General features: G+C 42.2%; 1 protein-coding gene across 4 annotated transcripts in view; it reads right to left on the reverse strand.

The window, feature by feature from the left end:
• Positions 1–20,553, reverse strand: part of MACROD2 (mono-ADP ribosylhydrolase 2) — a 1,347,099-nt gene that overhangs the window by 1,283,593 nt on the left and 42,953 nt on the right. For all 4 annotated transcript variants that reach the window (XM_038394327.2, XM_043512065.1, XM_043512066.1 and 1 more), the window contains exon 3: positions 66–173. In XM_038394327.2, coding sequence (XP_038250255.1) covers positions 66–173 — 108 coding nt within the window. The remainder of the gene's footprint in view (positions 1–65; positions 174–20,553) is intronic.

The following is a 20,553-nucleotide window of genomic DNA, read 5'->3' on the forward strand; positions in this document are numbered from 1 at the left end:
CTTTTCCCCCCAGAACTCTAAAGAATACTATAAGTTTCTAAATATAACCACATTAAAAGATTTACCTGCATTAACTATAGCGTCAACCTCAAGCAATGTAATGTCACCTCTGTAAAGAGAAACCTTCTCACTCAGACTTCTCTTCTCCTGCAAAGCTTCCTTAGTCTTTTCATCTGCAAATCAAGAAAAAGTTATTAATGATCAGAATATGAACAACTGTAACATCTTGCATTAGAAATTTAAAACATGGAGACAAGATTCAATAAAGGATTCCTATTACACACTACCATTGTCAGCTTAACACAATATCTAATCATTATCTGTGCGCCCACCCCCTGCAGCTGGAGCCACTCTTGTGTGCCCACAGCCTGCAGCCTTGGCAGGGTCTGAAGTTGGGACTGTACCTGCCTCCCCACCCCACCCCCCATGGCGGTGGGGCTGGGACTGTCAGCCCCCTCCCCACGCCTATGGGGATCCAGGGTCATTGCTCCCCCTCCTGCCCTCTTTCCCCTCATTATTTTTTAGTAAAAGTCAAGACAGGTCAATTTGTGTTTATTGCCTAGGACCTGTCGGTGACTTTTACTAAAAATAACCGTGACAAAAGCTTAATCTTAACTATGTGACAGGTTTCAGAGTAGCACCCGTGTTAGTCTGTATCCGCAAAAAGAAAAGGAGGACTTGTGGCACTAAATTTGTTAGCCTCTAAAGGTGCCACAAGTCCTCCTTTTCTTAACTATTCTTGAGAAAAGGAGTAGTTATGACAATTTTCAGTTTTACCTCTAGAGGGCACTGATAGCCCAAAAAGGGACACAAGCACTTGATAACTACTGTACCTGTTCCAAAATATAAATTACTCTAAATTTTTGCTTAAAAACAAAGCCCCTTAAACGCCAACAAATTATTAATCAATTTGTAAGCACCTAAAGAATAATACGGTTATACAGAATAGCCAGAATGAATTTGTCCAAAAAAAAAAAAAAAAAAATCAAGCCAAGCCAAACCAACCTAATTTCTTTCTTTGACAGGGCTACTGATCTAGTGGATTGGGGTGGGGGAAGTGAGAGCAGCAGAGAGGAAATATTTTAATTTTAATAAGGCTTTTCAGTCCCAAATGACATTCTCATAAGCAACCTAGGGAAAGATGATGATTACCGAGAGGTGGGTGCATAATTGGTTGAAAAATCATACTTAGATAGTTATTAATGTTTCGCTGTCAAACTGGGAGGGTATTTCTAGTAGGGTCCCTCAGGGTTTCTCCTGGGTCCCATACTAATCAATATTTTCATTAATGCCTTAGATAATGGAGTGGAGAGTACGATTATGAAATCTGCAGATGACAGCAAGCTGTGAGGAGTTGAAAGCACTTAGAAAACAGGATTAGAGTTCAAAATGACCTTAACAGTTGGAGAATTGGTCTGCAATCCAAAAAAAAAAAGGAATTCAATAGAGACAAATGCAAAGTACTACACTTGGGGGGGGGGGGAAATCAAATGCACAACTACAAAATGGGTAGTAACTGGCTAGGTGGTAGTGCTACTAAAAATAGTCTTGGGATTATAGTGGATCACAAAATGGATTAGCAGTCAACCATGTAGTTGAGAAAAAGGCTAATGTCATTCTGAGGTGTATTAACAGGAGCGTCATAAGAAAGACATTGGAGGTAATTGTTTCACTCTATTCAGCAGTGAAGCCTCCGCTGGCGTACTGGGTTCAATTCTGGATGCAGACATATTGGAGAGTCAAAAACAATGTAAGGTTTAGAAAACCTGACCCATAAGGAAGATTAAAAATACTGGGGCTACTTAGTCTTCACACACACACACACACACACACACACACACACACACACACACACACACACAAAAAGACTATGACTAAGCAGGGACTGATAAGTTTTTAATATGTTAAGGGCTATTGTAAAGAGGATGATGATCAATTGTTCCTGTCCACTGAAAGTAGGACAAATAGTAAAATGGGCTTAATCTGTGACAAGAGAGATTTAGGTTAGCTATTAGAGAAAAACTTGTAACTTTAAGTTAAATCAAGTTTTGGAATAGGCTTCCAAGCGAAGTTGTGGAATCCCCATCACTGGATGGCTGGACAAAAACCCGTCAGAAATGGTTGAGGTAGGACCAAGTAAACCTAAACACAGTGGCTGGACTTGACCTCTCCTACGTTTTTATGATTCCATATCGGAACACAGAAAAAACTCTGTATGTAAACATTTTTAGAATTAGTTTTCATGCATGTCTATTTGGTTACAGCCATGGCACAAAAAGCAACAAATCACACACACACACACACACACGGGAAGTGGGGCAGGAGAATGAGGGGAATCTTAATTGCAGCATTAGTTACTGAAGCTACTCTTAACTACGAGAACAGCTGCATGAACTCCAGCCTTTAGGGAAGAAGCAAACAAGGATAAAAGAAACGATAGAAAAAGAAAACCTAAGAAAAACCTAAACAGGCCCATCATAATTTATATGAATGATTTGCAAGGGTCATGCAATTTGCCCAAACACCCCGAACACGTAGAACCCCATCATTACGTCAGGGCTGTAACAAGTGCAGGGCAAGCGGACCAGCAGCCCAGGACACAAAACAGTGGGGGCTGAAAAATGGAGCAGTGGGGGGAGGGGCACATGGAATCACATGTCCCCACCCCCCAGATTTCCGCCTTCCATTTAGCACAGAGGTTTTCAAACTGTGGCAACATGCCTCACAGTTTGAAAGCCATTGTCTCCTGCCAGGAACCAGCAGATCAGAAGCTGGTGGAAGCCACATGGTATGCTCAGCCCCCTAGCTTTCTACACTGTTGGAGCTGGGGTGCTGGCTGGCAGCCCTGTTTCCCAAGCCGGACTGCCTCTGCATGGCCAGGCGCTCCCCAGGCAGAGTGGGTGGCACAGCTCTGAGCCATGTCCCAATGCACTCTTGCCAGCTCGCACTGGGCTCCTTTGGGTGAGAGGCAACATGTCCTGGAGCCAGCCCTTATCCATAGAGCCCAAGGGACGAGCTCCAGGGGGCGGTGCCAGCCATCACCAAGCTCTTTCAAAGGAGTGACAAGAGCACATCAGGGGCGCAACTCGGAGCTGTGCTGCCTGCCCTGCCTGTGGAGTGCTCAGCCCAGCTCAGGGAGCAGGGCAGGGCAGGGAGGGCTGCCAGCCAGCCAGCACCCTGGCTCCAACACTGCCAAGACCCAAGGGCCCGAGCAGACCAGGTGGCTCCCACCAGGTTCCGATCTGCCAGCTCCTGGCAGGAGGTGACAGTTTTCAAATTGTGGGGCACACCCTCACACAGTTTGAAAACCTCCTGAGCAAATGGAAGGCAGAAATGGGGGGGAGGGGGAAAGAGCGGGGAGAGAAACGTGACCCCATGTGCCCTCCCACACATCACCGCTAGGGTGTGCAAATATGCTTGCTCACCCAGGCGCTAGAACGCTCAGTTACAGCTCTGCCTTACATACAGAGCTGATGGGCAACCATCGTGAATAAATCTAAAACTGTAGGTAGCAACCAGATACAGTCCAAATGGTCTAAATCACTGAGGACAAGAGACTACACGCCTATTAGGCATTACACACTTATGATTTAAACATTTTTTGTAAACTTAGAGTAGGAGGAGGAAAACTCATTGTGCCTTCTGATTATACATGTTACAGCTCATCTCAGTTTTAGAGTATAAAAGGCAGATGTCAGATCTTTCTGAAATTTATCAGTACAAAAACTGTCATGTTTTAACCCAGTAAACCAAACATATGTTCATTCCTGTACGGTGGGAGTCTGCGTCATAAGTACAGTACTAAGATGACATTTTTAGAGTAATTTCGCTGGCGTATTATAGTTGTCACTCCTCATTAAATTGTCAGTTTGACAGTTCAGTTTCACTTGACTTGATGTGGGCTTGAGTCCAAGCCTAGAGAGAAGACATTTCCAACCTCAATGAAATGAAATCCCTCATTACAAAAAGAAACGCTGAAGGGAAGATTTAGTGACAGTAATGAGAGAAATGTGTAAGATTATGGCACACATTCCTTCCAACCACTTTGAGCTATTTACCAATCCTTACAATATTTAGTTTCGCTCTGGTTTGGGCTTGAAGAGTTGATATTTCTTCTACCATGCAGGTGGCCAAAAGATATAATCTCATTAACTCTGCTTTAAACCATGAGCTTCAGTCTGAAGACAAAAGCAACTCTTTGCTTATTCAAGCTTTGGGAGAACTACCACCTAGAGCCATAAACATCTGTAAGAACAAAGATCAGAATTTGTTGACAACAATCCAAAACTCAGACAAGCACTTGGGGATGAATGGTGCTGGTATTTGTTCAAGAGCCATACATCCAGCCATTATCTAAATCCATTTTTCACTGCACATAGCCATCTCCCTTCCAAATGTTCATCCCAAAGTCCCTAGATCACAATCTCCACTTGTGATCAATGACTGTTGGATTCTCCTATCACTTCAGTGGATGAGCATTCAGCTAACATGGACATGAGTTCTGGGTTTGTTTCCATGGATTCTCACATGGGAAGCAAGTCCGATTCTGGATTTGCAAATGTGACTGCATATAGCTTTCAAGTGTATGCATCGTTGGGGAAAAGGTTTGAGGCACTGGCCTTATGATATGCTCTCTTCTCCTGCAGAGACCTCACATACCTCTCCTTAAAAGTGGGCATGGCCTCATGGCACAGACCTCTCCATCTGCATCTGTCCGGTGCAACAAGTTCCCATGTTCTAAGGTCTCTCGAATTCTTAGAGGTTGGCCGTCAAGATATCTAAAGACATGTCGACCTTAAAATACATTCCTGTGCTCAGCTGACTGTATAGCACTGCTTTCAGTATATACGTCCGACCCAGCAAAGTTGAGCACTGATGAGCATACTCTCGATGCCAGGGATTTGCCAGCTCCCAAGGACTTCAGTGTTGGGGATCCTGTCCTGCCACTTGATGTTGCATATGGATCTTAGGCAGCGAAGCCGGAAGCTCTCCAGCTGCTTGATGGGATGTTGGTAGAGTATCCATGTCTCAGTCACAGAGGCGTGAGATGAGTACAACAGCACAACAGATTTTTATCTTAATTTTCTGTGGCAGACTCTATACTTCCTCCAGAGCTTGTGCCAGGTACTGAATGATCTCATCATACAACCTGGCATGGCTGGAAAGTATGCCACCCAGGCAGCAGAATTTTATTGACCAAGTTGAAGGTGTGTTGTCAATTGTGTTGATGGGATCATACTGCTTGTGACACTGGTGGCCTGGTGCTGGTACATAACCTCCGTCTTTTTCAGGCCGATTGTGAAACTGAAGCATTTTGACTGCCAATGGAGCAGCGTTGCCTCACTAGGTTTACTTGTTCTCTTGAGGATAACTGCTTCTGGCTCTTTAAAGGAAAGCAGCTGGGATGGAATTCCACCCCCGTTAGCTAACACAGGTGGTTGCTTTATGATTCAGCATTGTGAGGAACTGTATTAAGTGACAGTTTGAGCCGGCAGAGGCTGGGCTGAGATCTAAGAGATGATTCAGAAAAGCTCTGACTCATCTAAAGCAGCAACATGCTCCTTTGAAGTTTTCTCTTTAAAGATACAGTCTAAAACAATTCTGGAGAGTTACAAAACAGCTGATTGTTTTCCACTAATGTTTTCAAACTTAAGTAATGCCACTAGCTAATAGCCTACTACTACTACTACCACCACCACCACCACCACCACCACCACCACCACCTTGTGTGAGCCCAGCCCACTAAAGGTGGATAACACCTACTTTGCAAATAGGTTATACAACTATTTGCTGGACAGCAACAGAATGCCGAGGATCAGCATTCCTATATTAACACTTAACACTGACAGAGTTAGAACTCTTGCATGCTATTGGTTTCTTAATGTTTTCAATATACAAAATGATCTTTCATGTTTGGTTCTCAAAAGTGCTTTATGAAAGTGAGAGAGTGAAGTATAGCATATCTAGAAAACAAAGTATCTAACAAGCTATTTTGAGCATGCCCCAAAGGCAAATTTTTGCAAATTCTATACTTCTTCCAAACCTGAACAGCCAGATGCCAGTGGATTGGAAGCTGGTGGAATCACCCAGTCCACTCAGGCACCTGGCTCTCCATGCTGCGGGAGCCAAAGTGCTGTCTGGCTGCAGGGCAGCCCTCCCTGCCCCCCCAAGCTGGGTTGCCCCTGCACGATCCAAGGTATGCCCAGTCACACTATTGCCTTTCCCCTGAAGGAGCCAGTGCCAGTTGTGATGCTCCCTGGAGCTGGCTCCTGCGCACAGAGCCCACCTGCCATGAGATGCTCCCCAAGGCTCTTGCAACTCTGCTGCTTGCAGCTGGGCTCTGCCAGGCACTGCCTGCTGGCACCAGGCTCCTTTGAGGGAAGGGCAAGAGCACATCAGGGGCACAGCTTAGAGTTGTGCTCCCCATCCTGCCTGGGGATCTGGCTGTGCAGAGGAGGCTCAGCTCAGGGTAGGGAGAGCCAGTAAGCAGGCACCCGAGTTCCCACAGCAGAGAGCCAGAGGCCTGAGTAGGCTGGGCAGCCCCTCCAGCTTCTGATCCACTGGCTCCTAACAGGAGGCAATGATTTTCAAACTGAGGCATATCACCATAGTTCGAAAACCTCTGCGCTAAAATGGAAGGCACAATCTGGGGAGGTACGTGACCTCATGTGTCTTTCTCACACACACACCCCCCCACTTCTATAGGGCACAAATATGCTTACTCGACCCTAGACATGGCTCTCTCAGTCATATGATTTAGTTGGGGATTGGTCCTGCATTGAGCAGGGGGTTGGACTAGATGACCTCCTGAGGTCCCTTCCAACCCTGATATTCTATGATAAGCCACCAAAAAAAGGTGAGACAACCTATAGGTGTCGCTACTATGCCACCTTTTACACTAAAACTATGTGTACACAAAAGTATATTCGGTAGTAATGCATTTAAGACCACTAGAAGATTACATACATGTAATGCTACATACTGTTCCCGCACACTGGTACTGCACAGATCTGATTGTATAAATGCCATTTCCAGCAAAAGGGATACTGCAAAGTATGTCAATACGACATTTTTGCATAATTTAAGCCACCAACAGATTTAATTCATCTGTACATTTGTCTCAAGCAACTGACTTTTGTTTTCAATTGCAGTTTTGTTCCTAAGGCTACTGTCACGTTGTCATCAGGACACTGTTCAATGTCTTATTAAACCTAAGAAAATCCACACAGAGCTATCAATAGGTTGAGGATCAGACTGATAACTATTTTCCTATTATGAAGAAGAATGTTGTGCTCTCTTTTGCAAAATAAAAGTTATAACCAGTACTGATAACTGTCATATAACAAGGGTATTAATTTAGGTGATTGATCTGTAGCAAGTGACAGGGACCAGTAAAACAAAACTCAGGGTCACACCCGTATTACCAGCAGGTTTTTAAAAATTTGTTGACAGTTACTCTTTGGCTGCTAACTTCTAAGTAACATTGTGAGTTCTGGCTCAAGATACTGTACATTAGCAGGAAACTAACTAAAGTAACTAATTTGATGCACACAGGAATCTTAAAAAAAACAAAATACTTGACTGGAAATTAATACAATAGGTCCACAGAACTTAATGTCTAGCTGCTTCACTGTTTTTTAAAAAAAACAAACAAACAAAAAAAACACAAATGAAGAGAACAGGCACTGAAAAAAAATACAGCAATTCACTTCTGATGTCACTAGCTTCTGAACTGAAGGGAAAAGAAGTCCTGCACAGTTCTATACTGCTATTAGCAGTAAGGAACATACCTAATTTTGAATTTCCTACTGAGCCAAATAAAGAATGACTTGTTGAAGTTACATGTGGCAAGTTTGTGTAAGTGGCGGGAGCCTAGTCAGTCTTTAATGCTATGCTTATCAACCCCTAAAAGGCTGTTGCAAGTCTCTCACTATTCCTTACAGTTCAAATACCCTAACATGCTGCAGGAGCCTATCACTGGATCACAATTTATAAATTATGCAACTGACATTAACAGCGGCCTAAAAGGAAAATGAAATTACATTTTATCATCTGTGTAGCACAGAGCTATTCACAATGAAATAATCATCTCACTATGGTTTTTAATTTTTTTTCTTGGCTACACTTCACAAAACATAACTAACTGGTGCTTGAAATAGGTAACAGCAGGACATGTTAATGAATCTTTTCTATTTTTATTTGAGTGCCAGGTACTTTAGAGGTGAACTACTAGACCTTCCTTGTTACCACTTGGCTGAACCCTTTTGTCTCAAACAGGCTTTTTTTTTTTGGTAAGTTATCAGGAAAACTCAGCCACAACACTTTCGTCTTACAAGCTGCAGAGCTGATCTCTTTTTCTGGGCTTAGAGTTATGTAAGAAAAGTGTTTTAAAGGAAATAGTTATTTATATTTAAACCTTCAAGAATTTTATTTTATCTGCAGGAATAGTAATGCCTTAGTTCAATTTTCAGCAAATTCACCTCTTCACTGTGGCTATTGTGCTTTTACAGAAGATAATGTTACAGCTTTTTCACTTATCGCTTTTTCACAGAAGGCTATTTAACAGCAATGAAAAAACTTGGAAAACAGTAAGTTTCATTCAGACCTCAGAGCACTCAACAAGATGACTACGAAGACAATTTCCTCCTGTTAATGATTACCCTTTAGCAGTGTTGTTGCTCCTTTGCCCAGCATTAGACTTTGGGGCTTTGTAGTTAGTTGGTTTCCTAATGAAGGAGGATTGATGATGGTCTCAGGGTATTTTCTACTTCTGTAACCAGTTTCCGAGACTTACATAATTCCTGTTTACCTTGAAAAGAGGTGTCAAAAACTGTACACATGTAAGTCACTTGCAGAAACTTCAGCTAAGACTCCACAGAATCAAGACCTGTTGCCACAAACAACTCCCTTCATCTCATCTTTGTTTCCACCTTTAGCACACTAATTGTCACTGTCTGCACGCAGTGCTTCATTCATCCGGAGAACCACATAGCCAGAATCCCTAGCAGTTGACGAACGTAGTGCTAGACTCCTTATGCCAGTGAGAAAGGTATGTTGTCTTCAAGATATGGAATCTGGCATACTGAAATATAACATTCTCTGGAGCTCAATAAGAACAGGCCAACAGGTTCTCAGACTTCATGTTATTATACAAAACAACAGTGTGTGTGTGTGTGTGTGTGTGTGTGTGTGTGTGTGTGTGTGTGTGTGTGTGTGTGTGTGTGTGTGTGTGTGTATATATATTATGTTAATTAAATCAAATCAGTGAAAGATTTACCATCCACTTCAAGTGTAATGAAGTTATTTCTTGCTCTGTTGCAGTGGTTCTCAGACTTTTGTACTGGTGACCCCTTTCACAAAGCAAGCCTTGGAGTGCGACCCCCCCCATTATAAATGAAAAACACTTTTAAATATATTTAACACCATTATAAATGCTGGAGGCAAAGTGGGGTTTGGGGTGGAGGCTGACAGCTTGTGACCCCCATGTAATAACCTCGCAACCCCCTGAGGGGTCCCAACCCCCAGTTTGAGAATCCCTGATCTATTACTTAGGGTTACCAGATAACTGTGAAAAAACGGGATGGGGGTGGTGGGTAATAGGCGCCTATATATGAAAAAGTCCCCAAAAATGGGACTGTCCTTTTAAAAACGGGACATCTGGTCACCCTACTATTACTGAAAATGACAAAGTGTGTACTCAAATTACTGACAGATCTGGCAGCTGCCTTTTATACTCTAAAACTGAGATGACCTGGCAACATGTATAATCAAAAGGCACAATGAGTTTCCCTCCTCCTATTCTAAGTTTACAAAAAAAATTAAACTGTAAGTGTGTAAAGCCTAATGGGTGCGTAGTCTCTTGCCCTCAGTGATTTAGACCATTGGACTGTATCTGGTTTCTACCTACAGTTTTAGATTTAAGATAGTTGCCCAGCAACAGCCCTGTATGTAATGCAGAGCTGTAACGGGCGTTTTAGTGCCTGGGTGAGCAAGCATATTTGCATCCCCTAGAGGCGATGTGTGAGAGGGTATGACAATATTGAAATTGTCTGCTTAAAAAAAAAAGAGATGTTGACAACCATCAAAAACATGACATTTTTAGTGCGTTAGCAATTAGTCCTAACACACAACACCTCACCGCTTACTAGAGAACTGCTGCCCGTCTCCCATCAGACGGGAGTTCTACCTTACATATAGTTTCAAAATATAAAACCCTGAAGTGGGATTGGTAGTGGAAAAGGGAAAAAGTGCCTGGGGATTACACACTGTAGAGCATCTCTGTCTTTCTATCTCAGTCTCCACCCCTACCCTGCCCTCCCAAATTTTTTTTCCTTCCTTCAAAAGTTTGACAGGGACATTAAAAGGCGATATTTTACATGACTGAACATGCTCCATTTGGGGAAATGATGCATTTGCTGATTGTACACATAGTAGCCTGCCAGTAAGGAACATGGATGTAGAGGGACTGCCGACCTCCTGGAGGCCAAGAGCCACCTGGAAAGCACATGCGGTTCAGACAGCGGTGAAAGTAACTTAATGGATTTACCAGTACTCCAGAGTCCTGAGCAGTGGGATGTTGCCTCAACTGGAAGAGGCGGGCCCTTTAAATCAAGATTTGAAGGCCCCAGGGCTCTGACTGTGGCTGGGAACCCCGGGGCCTTTAAGGCACTCCCAGAGCTACCAGCAGCAGAGGTGACTGGGAGCCCCAGGGCTTAGGGGCAATTTAAAGGGCTCCGGCCACCGTGGAGCTCTGGGCCCTTTAAAGTGCTGCCGGAGCCCTGCTGCCACTACCCGAGGGGCTCCAGCAGCAGGACTCAGGTGGTGCTTTAAAGGGCCCAGGGCTCCCTGCAGTGGCTAAAGCGTGGGCCCTTTAAAGCGCCGCCGGAGCCCTGCCACCACAACCCCAGGGGCTCCGGCAGCGGGGCTCCCTGCAGTGGCCGGTACCCATTCCAGCACAGCGTACTGGCTCTTGCCACGATGCCGTACTGGACTGTACCAGCTTACTTTCACCTCTGGGTTCAGAGCAAAAATAAGTGCAGCTAACAGGTTTCCTAGGCTTCAAACTTAGGAGGTGGGAGCTGTAACAAAGCCTTGAATTAAGCAGTCAAAAATTGTGCGTGTGGGGTCTATGGAAGGAAGCAGTATGCATTTGGCACAGAGTCTGAGTCCTGCCCCCTGGAAAGGAGCAGATGCCCAGAATAGCTAGTTCTTGGGATTGACAATGATTCCTTGCCTGAAACTCCTTGGGGGAGGGAGGAAATCCAAGTGCCTGGGTGATGTTAGTTCCAGCCACTGACTCCACAACACTGTTTTCTCCTCCATATGAGAAATCAACCTGCAAGGCCCCAAGTTTTGGCCAATGCTCAGCCAAAGGGGCAAGCAGATGAACTGAAGTGGGCCCCATATCTAGAGAAAAGAGGTGAACAACTGGGTAGTACATCTAAGGACTTATAAAGCCTGTTTCCAGCATCTAGTATGCAGAATTGAAGACAATTGCAAGCATGTTTGGGTGTGTGTTTGTGGTGGCTGTGGATGGGGAGAGAAGAAAATATAACCTAAGTTTATTCTCCCCAACCTGTTTCTGCACTTATTTTCTTGCATGGCAAATAATTAGTACGCAACTTTCTAAATGTTTATCAAAACAGAGGTGCTGCTGATTGTGAGAAGCAAACATGTTGAGAAACACAGGAGTTTCTTTCTCCTCACCCAGAAGAGGAGTCCACCAGGGGCAAGTTCTGCAAACTAATCTTGTTCACTAGACAGCACCGCTTACCAAAAATGAAAGAATTAAATGATAGTTTAACATTTTCCTGTTGTCAGTTGGTAAATTTTATTTTTTGCCCAACAAAGCAACAAGAGCATGCACTCTAGTAGGCTATTGTTATACTTCAGGCAATTGAAGCCTTTTAATGCAAATTTCTACATCTTTCTCCTATTACTGGTTTTCCTTTGATTATACAATGTATCGCTCCTTAAAAAAAAAAAAAAAAAAAAGGGTAACAGACAAAACAGGAACGTTTTGCCTTTTCCCCCCTCGCAGTTTCAATATTTGCATATACTTACTAGCTGCCTATTTAAAATGTCCCTGAACTATTTGGACCCCATCTCCCAGAAACCCAGCTACTCTTTGAGCAGTGACTCAGCCGCCACTTTTAATTTTTGTATTGTAAATTGTGAATATTTAATGGTGCCAAGTTAAGATTTTACAACAGAAAGAACATTAGCATGGCTGGTTTCATAAACGTATGTTGAACCGGCAGCCTGACAATTTTAAATTGCATCATCTCCTCATTCTCCTATAACACTTTCTCTCGCTCTCCTCTTCACCACCTGCCTTGTTCATCCCAGTCCCCTGGCTCAGGCTCACTTCTGTTCCACAGTCCCCAGCACCTTCTATGTGCAGTCACAAATATCTGAAACATTTTTCAAGAGAATTTTCCAGACAATGGAGTTGGCAGCTGATTCTTTATGTAGTATCCCTCCTGCTTGCACTTTCCCTCCACCATTCTTTCCATTTTACCCCTCTTCCCCATCTCATGAGATTCCTTTTTCCTTCTGTCTTCCGTCACTGTGGATTTCCCTCTCTCACCCTCAATGGGAGGTTAATTTCTTCTTCAAACCCCCTCAAGAGACACCAGGAGGGGGTTGAACTGAAGCTGCTGTTTTCTCCATAAGGAGAGCTAAAGGTGTTGGAAATAAGCCACAGGATGCGACTACACTGCAGCTGGGAGATCTGATTCTCATTGCAGGTAAACCTACTGGGTAGCTCAGCTCAAGTGAGCATGCTAAAAACAGCAGCGTAGACCTTGCTGCACTGGCAGCAGCTCAGGCTAGCCACCCACATCCAAGCCTGCCTGACCCCCTGGATCCAATGTCAGGTGGCTAGCCCTAGCTGCAATATATGAACTGGAAATCACATCTCCCAGCTGTAGCTTAGACATCTCTCTTCTGCTGCAGTGGGTGGGTATCTCCAGCTGCTGAGTCCATGGTGATCAAAGACATTAACGGCAACCAAAACTAACTTCCTTACTCTAGCTATTCAAGACAAATAGGAGTATTAAGGACTATCTTGCTTGCAATGGGACTGTTGGGAAGTAGGATTTAAACTTCTGTTTTCACACTGATACACTCCAGGGGGAGTTTGTACATACATGCAATGCCAGCAAAAAAGCTCAACTGCCCAAAATATAGCCATGTAATTTAGTTCTTTCTAAATGCTAACTGAGTTGTCGTAGTGCAAACACCCAAATTAGTTAACCTGGTTTAAAAAAAACCCCACCATACAATCTCAATCACTTGATTCTCGATCACGCAATCTCCAAACTAGACATTTTTACAGTGGATAGCTTGTCTAAAAATCTGATGTGAGCAGTGTAAAATGAAGAATCTGGAAAACACCCTCTCTTCCCGGATGACAGTTAATTTGCAGGGTTAGGGAAATAACTGACTTTAGACAAAGCAGCTGCACAAAAAGATAAAGCAAAAACATGGATAGTTATATGGAAACAAGCCTCTTAGGGAGAGTGGAGTTTCTGAAATTATATAGCCAAGTTACTCTCTAATGTTTATGACTCTGTCATAAATATAAAGGGAAGGGTAAACACCTTTAAATCTCTCCTGGCCAGAGGAAAAACCCTTTCACCTAAAGGGTTAAGAAGCTAAGACAACCTCGCTGGCACCTGACTGAAATGACCAATGAGGAGACAAGATACTTTCAAAGCCGGAGTGGGGGAAACAAAGGGTTCTCTCTGTCTGTGTGTTGCTTTTGTCAGGACCAAAGAAGAAATGCAGGTCAGAACTCCTGTAAAGAGTTAATAAGCAATCTAGTTAGATATGCATTAGATTCTGTTTTGTTTAAATGGCTGATAAAATAGGTTGTGCTGAATGGAATGTATATTCCTGTTTTTGTGTCTTTTTGTAAGTTAAGGTTTTGCCTAGAGGGATTCTCTATGTTTTGAATCTGATTACCCTGTAAGGTATTTACCATCCTGATTTTACAGAGGTCATTCTTTTACTTTTTCTTTAATTAAAATTCTTCTTTTAAGAACCTGATTGCTTTTTCATTGTTCTTAAGATCCAAGGGTTTGGGTCTGTGTTCATCTATGCAAATTGTTGAGGATTTTTATCAAGCCTTCCCCAGGAAAGGGGGTGTAGGGCTTGGGGGGATATTTTGGGGGAAAGATGTTTCCAAGTGGGCTCTTTCCCTGTTATTTTTGTTAGACGCTTCGTAGTGGCAGCAATAAGGTCCAGGGACAAAAAGGTAAAAATAGTTTGCACCTAGGGGAAATTTTAACCTAAGCCGGTAAAAATAAGCTTAGGGGGTTTTTCACGCAGGTCCCCACATCTGTATCCTAGAGTTCAGAGTGGGGAAGGAACCTTAGACTGTTTCTAGTAATCTTACCTCTTAAAATATTATGTAGTTCTACATCACAAAAGTTGCTATGAGTTCTAATATTATTGTTAGTTATTTACATTATTGTAGCACCTAGAAGCCCTAGCCATAGACCAAGACCTTTTGATGCTAGGCACTGTATAAAACACAGAACAGAAGACAGTCCATGCCCCAAAGAGCTTACAGTCTATGCTTAAGACACCAGACAAGAGATAGAGACAGACAGTAGAGTATAAGGAAATAGTGAGAATACTGATTAGCACGGTTGCCAGTGGTCTCAATACTCTAGCCACCTAGCCATTATCAAGTTTTTTGTAAGCATCATGGCAAAGAAGAGTTTTAAGGAGAAATCTGGGGAACAGTGAAGTGAGATTCTTGAGATTTATGAGGAGTTCCTCCCACATGCAAAAGGCAGCACAGGAGAAAGCACAATGATGCTTGTTGGAAAATTAGCAAGTAGGTGAGGAGTTTGGCATTATGGGACAATTGGAGGCATGAGCTGACTTTTCAATAACAAATGAGAGAAGATAGGGAAGGTGGAATATGCTCTGCACAGCCTTGAAAGTGAAGACAAGCAACTTATATTTTAAGATAAGGAGTGAGCCAAAAGAGAAGGGCAATATGGGCAGAGCAAGAACAAACAGATGTCCACTAGACTTTGTTTTGCTAAACAAACAGAAAACGGCACATAGGACATTGGATTACTTACATGATGTTCAGTTTGGAACCTGCAAGAACTTCCTTCTCCCCTTCTTTTTCAAAACATCTAGTGATTAGAGTGCACTAAAAGGAGGTGTTCTCACTGCGTAAGCCTTTAACTCATCCCACTTCAGATTTTTGGAGGTATTTTATTTTTTACTGTATCCTGCTGCACTGAACATCTCTCAAAAAAGGGAGAATCTTATTGAAAAAATGCTGCAAGAAATTTTCTGGCAAGGCTATCTCCAAAAAAGTGATCTAAAATTCATTTTCATTCAATTCACCTATTTCAGACACTAAAATTGAAACCATGTTTCTTCTAAATGTATTTCTCCAGCTTTACTGGGATGTCCATTGGAGAACAGTAGTCATATAGATCTCAAAACTGAGACTAAATACCTACATAGAAAGTATTTCACCATCATCACAGAAGCTCTAACATTCTGCTCGCACATGAGATATGTAGGAATACAATCTTCCCTGAGTAGAGATGAAAATACTTCAACAATTAATTTCAAGTTAAGTTTTTTGCCAGCTACACAGCCCTTTCCTTAAATATGTCAAGGCCAAATCAAACTGTTTACTAGAAAAGAAAGTACAAAATAGGTTGGGAACTTATAAAGGCAAATAAGTTCTAGAAATAAGTTTACTTGCATCCGTCACATTTATCAAGCTATTATAAATACCAATATTAGTCTTGTTAATATATTTGCAAACAGACATTAAGTCAAATTTTATCAAGACCAATAGTATATACTTTGTATAGGAACAGCAAGAGTATATATTTCAAGATCTCCAACTCCTTAACTTCTTTATGCAATTCTACTGCCTTTTATTTAGGCAAAAATTTAAAAACCTGTCTCACACCTTCCTGACGCTGGATCGATCACTATGTTTATAAACCAAATCATTTAACTCAAATCACATCTTGAAGCTACACATGCAATGGGTTTTATTGCAAGCGTCCCATAATACAAGCGTCACTAACAGCCCTGGATTTAAGAGAAGAAGAGGATACGTACACATACATATACACACCCACACACACCCCCCATGACCAGATCTGTGCATAGAGAATCCTCCATGAACAGAAAGCATGAAGAGGGTTTTTAACATCAGCCTTCTCCATGGTACTCCCTCCCCCACCTTCTTCTAGACAGGGATTCCCAAACTGCGGAATGCATATCACAAGACATCTCTGGGGAATATGCAGGAGAAATTGTGTAATGGGGGGTTTTATTTATTAAGTAGTTTATTTATTGCATTTCCATAAGAGGGTACTCAGACAAAGCTTTAAAACTGTGGGAATTTGTTATATAAAATACAGTAGTTAATTTACTTCAAGATGTACCAATAAGAACAGATATACAGAGATGCTGATGTACACAGCCCTCACCTCTGCTCACCATACAGCATGGATTCAGTTGCCCAGCAACTGTCCAGTCTAACTGAGCTCAGAACTTATACACTTTTTTTTCCTGGTTGCATACATCACATAACTACATCTGACACATAACAGTGACAGACAGATGGCTAAAAACAGGTAGTGTTAACACACAAGTTATCTGTGACTAGAAGCGAAGCGATGAAATTTATCTTGCCAGTACCAATGCACTTTCTGAAATCACTGGTCAGACAATATGCGGATCTCAGCCTGCGAAGCAAAACATTGATATAGATCCTGGTTTTGATCCCTGGTATCAAAGAGACAAATATGACTAAAAGAACATCGAAATGGGATTTACTCCGACTGGAGACAGTGAATATCCTCAGCTGCAGTGTGTGTTATATGGTGAAGCCATGTCAAATCTAAAACCATCCTCTTTCTACAGACACTTGGAAGCAAAATATAAACACAAGGACAAACCACCAGAATTTTTCAAGCAAATGCAGGTGCAGCTAGTGGCGAGCAAGAAAGTTTTGCACTCTGCTGCTGCTGACAACAATATTAAGGCCCTGGAAGCATCAGACTTAGTGAGTTACAGAGCTGTGAAGTCAGGAAAACCTCACACCATAGCAGAAGAACAAATACTACCTGCAGCTAAAGACATGGTAAGTGCTATGCTTGGAAAAAAGGTCCCAAAATTAATTCAGTTAGCACCATTATCAAACAGTGTCATATCAAATTTATGACATGGCCGATGATATCCTAACTCAAATAGTGAACTGTGTCACTAGCAGCCAGTACTTTCCTCTGCAACTGGATGAATCCACAGATGCGAAAGGCTTAGTTCATCTTCTGGTTTATGTGTGGTACATTTACGCAGGTGCAATACAGGAAGACATTTTGATTTGCAAGTCGCTGCCTATCAGAACAGCAACTGAGGAGATTTTCCAGTTGCTTGACAGTTTCCTAAGTCAATAGGATATCATTTTGTCACGATGTATTGGCATCTGCACCAATGGAGCAAAGTCCATGACTGAAAGACATAATAGAGTTGTGACATGTAACAGAGCAGTCGTTCCCAATAGGAAGTGGGTGTACTGTAGTATACACAGGCAAGCACTTGCTGCCAGAAGCATGCTTACCAACTTAAAGGAGGTGCTGGACAATGCTGTGAAAATGGTAAACTATTTAAAAGCTCAACCCTTGAATTCCAAAATCTTTTCAGCTCAATGTAATGACATAGAAAGCGAGCATGTCAATCTGTTGCTCCACACGGAAGTTCAATGGCTGCCACAGGGCAAAGTCTTAGCACGTTTCTTTGAATTTCACTCAGAGGTCAAGGTATTCTTTACAGATCACCCATTCCCACTTGCTCACTGTCTGCAGGACATGGCCTGGCTCTCATAGCTGGGCTACTTGTCAGATATATTCTCCCACCTGAATGAGCTAACTCCAGGACTCCTAGGGCCAACTGCAACTATCTTTAATGTACAGGAAAAAAACTAAGTCAATGATTTTTTAAAAAGCTGAAATTGTGGGTGGAAATTTCTGGAGGAAAAACACTGACATTTTCCCAAATATGCATGAATTCCTGACAACGAATGAACTACAGTTGCAGAACAGGGTTAAAGGTGACATCAAGCAATATCTCACTGCACTGGCGAGGCGATTACAGGAGTACTTTCCTTCAGTGAAGAATGTAAACAGATAGGTCTGCTACCCTTTCACAAACTTTTCTGAAGTACCCATGCCACAAGACTTGTCAATAAAAGAACCAGAGAATCTCCTAGACATCTCAACTGATGGTGGATTCAAGTCTGAGTTCCAACAAAGCAGTTGGCTGAGTTTTGGATCCAAATGAGAACAGAATTCCCCAATCATCAGGAAGGGCTTCAAGGTTTTGATGCTGTTTGCTACAACTTATCTCTGTGAAAGTGGATTTTCACCACTCACTGGAATGAAATCGAAGTATCATCAGCGCTTGTGTGTGGAAAATGACTTACGACTCAAACTATCACCTATCACTCCAAACATTACATGTCTGTGCTCAAACAAAACGTCATTTGTCATATTAATGGTGAGTAGTACTATTAATCCACTATTTAAGTTGGTCAAAAGGAAGTGTATATTAAAACTAAAATGTAAAACGTATTATTATAGTCCCATATATTATGTTTATGTGTATAATAATTTGTACAATACTTGGGCATTAAAAAGGTTAAAGTATAAAAACCTGTATTCTCGTAGGGGTACATGAGTAGCTGGCAGATCCGGAAGGGGGTATGCAATAAGAAAATAATTTGGAAGCCTCTGCTCTAGACCCTCTGGAGAGCATTCTGCATGTCTAGGATTAGGAGCACTAGGGAAAGTGTGTGGGCCAAAGATGAACACATCACACGATTCCCCCCCAGCTTCACAGTGGTGCTCTCTCAAGAGAAAAACAGACTGACCCTGTATTATCTTTCCCTTAAAGCAATCCTTGTCCCTTTCCACCAACACTAAGGCTCCCACACCCAAGAGGGAACTGTATGGTAGGAACTAAGGATAAGGGGGCTTGCAAGGTTCCTGAGCTGATGTGGAAATGCTCTCTGCAGATGGCCCTGCCCTCCTGTAGGTCATCCTAGAATAGGATTGGCCTATAATGTTTTCTAACAAGGGGATAAAACCTGTTTCCCCCACATATGCTCACAATGGAAAAATGAGGCAGGAGCTCTGTAAGAAAAGCTTGAGGTATTTCCTTGTGCAGAACCTCCTTTCACAGGTGTAGATAACTTACCCTAGCTTTAAAAAAAATTCTAGTGAGCTTTAAGTGGACCATTCCAGTCACAAGGCAAAAGGATCAGCTTTGATTTAGGGATGGCACAGTTGCAACTTTCACCATTACTCTTAAATGTCATATATCACACCTACTTACTTCAGACTGGTTTTTCTGGTTAGCTAAAGGTAAAAACATGATTGGATGGCATAAGCCAATTTGTATTAAGTGCTAAAATGATATTTTTATTAAATATGTGCTCCAAGTACAAATGCAATACAATCTCCAATCCATGCTGTGATAGTTTAAAAGGGTTCTATACCTGCAATGTATTTATTCCCTTTTAGTTTGATAACAAATTTGGGTGCCAGAGATGTAAATTACCAGACCATTTTTCTCTTGTGCCCCCATGATTAATTTTGAAATAAGCAGAATTCTGTCACCGACTACTTTGATAGTTTAGAACACTAAGGTTTAGCTTTGCCCTTTTAAAAATAAACAAAAAAAATTAAACTTATAAATACGTGCCCGTGCAATTCTCTAGACTTTAGTATGTTGGAGACTCTCCTCCCCTAGTAAATAGCCAAGTGTCCATTTTCCCTACCGCATTCCCTTCTCAAAAGCTTGGGGGAGAAGACGGGGAATGGCAACTTAAGAGATGAGCTTTCAGAGAGGTAGGTCCTAAACAGTTTAGAACTCCCCAGATTAATATAACATTAAGTGAACTCAAAGATGAATTGGCACCCAGTAAGACAATGAGCACAGAATAATGTGCTTCCTGGAGGAAACACTACTATTTAAGCAGGCAGGAGGAATCTTCACTAGCTTAAGTTTCCAGAATAATTTTAAGCCCCAGGGACAGCACATTACAGAAGTGTAATCTCAAGGGTGACATGAATAAACTATATCTAAGCCCACCTCCTTCAAAGAAAAAAAGTTAGTGTGATATGTTTGCCTTATTGTGTCCTCTCTAGTAAGCAAGCTGCTGTGCTCTACCAGCTTCAAATGTTGAGTGCCTGAGGTCAACTTGGTGATAGATCAAAGTAGGTAGGACCTCGTCACAGAGAGAGAGGCATAATATCTTGGCCAACCATCTCCCACCCTACTTTCTTAAATGAAAAAATTGTCTTTTGTTGTTTGAATGGCTCTTCACAAAGCAACAAAGCAAACAGCTCTGTACAGGAGTAAAACCAGCCATACTAAATATGCTGCCAAAAGTAAAACAAAAAGTTTTCTTAATCTTTCAGTTACAGTAATCTGTAAACAGTAGTAGGCAAAACATCTGAGTAAAGAGTTTTAAAAGCTGATCGTGTTAGTTTT

Source organism: Dermochelys coriacea, chromosome 3 (genome assembly GCF_009764565.3).
Source record: "Dermochelys coriacea isolate rDerCor1 chromosome 3, rDerCor1.pri.v4, whole genome shotgun sequence".
Lineage (NCBI taxonomy): Eukaryota > Metazoa > Chordata > Testudines > Dermochelyidae > Dermochelys > Dermochelys coriacea.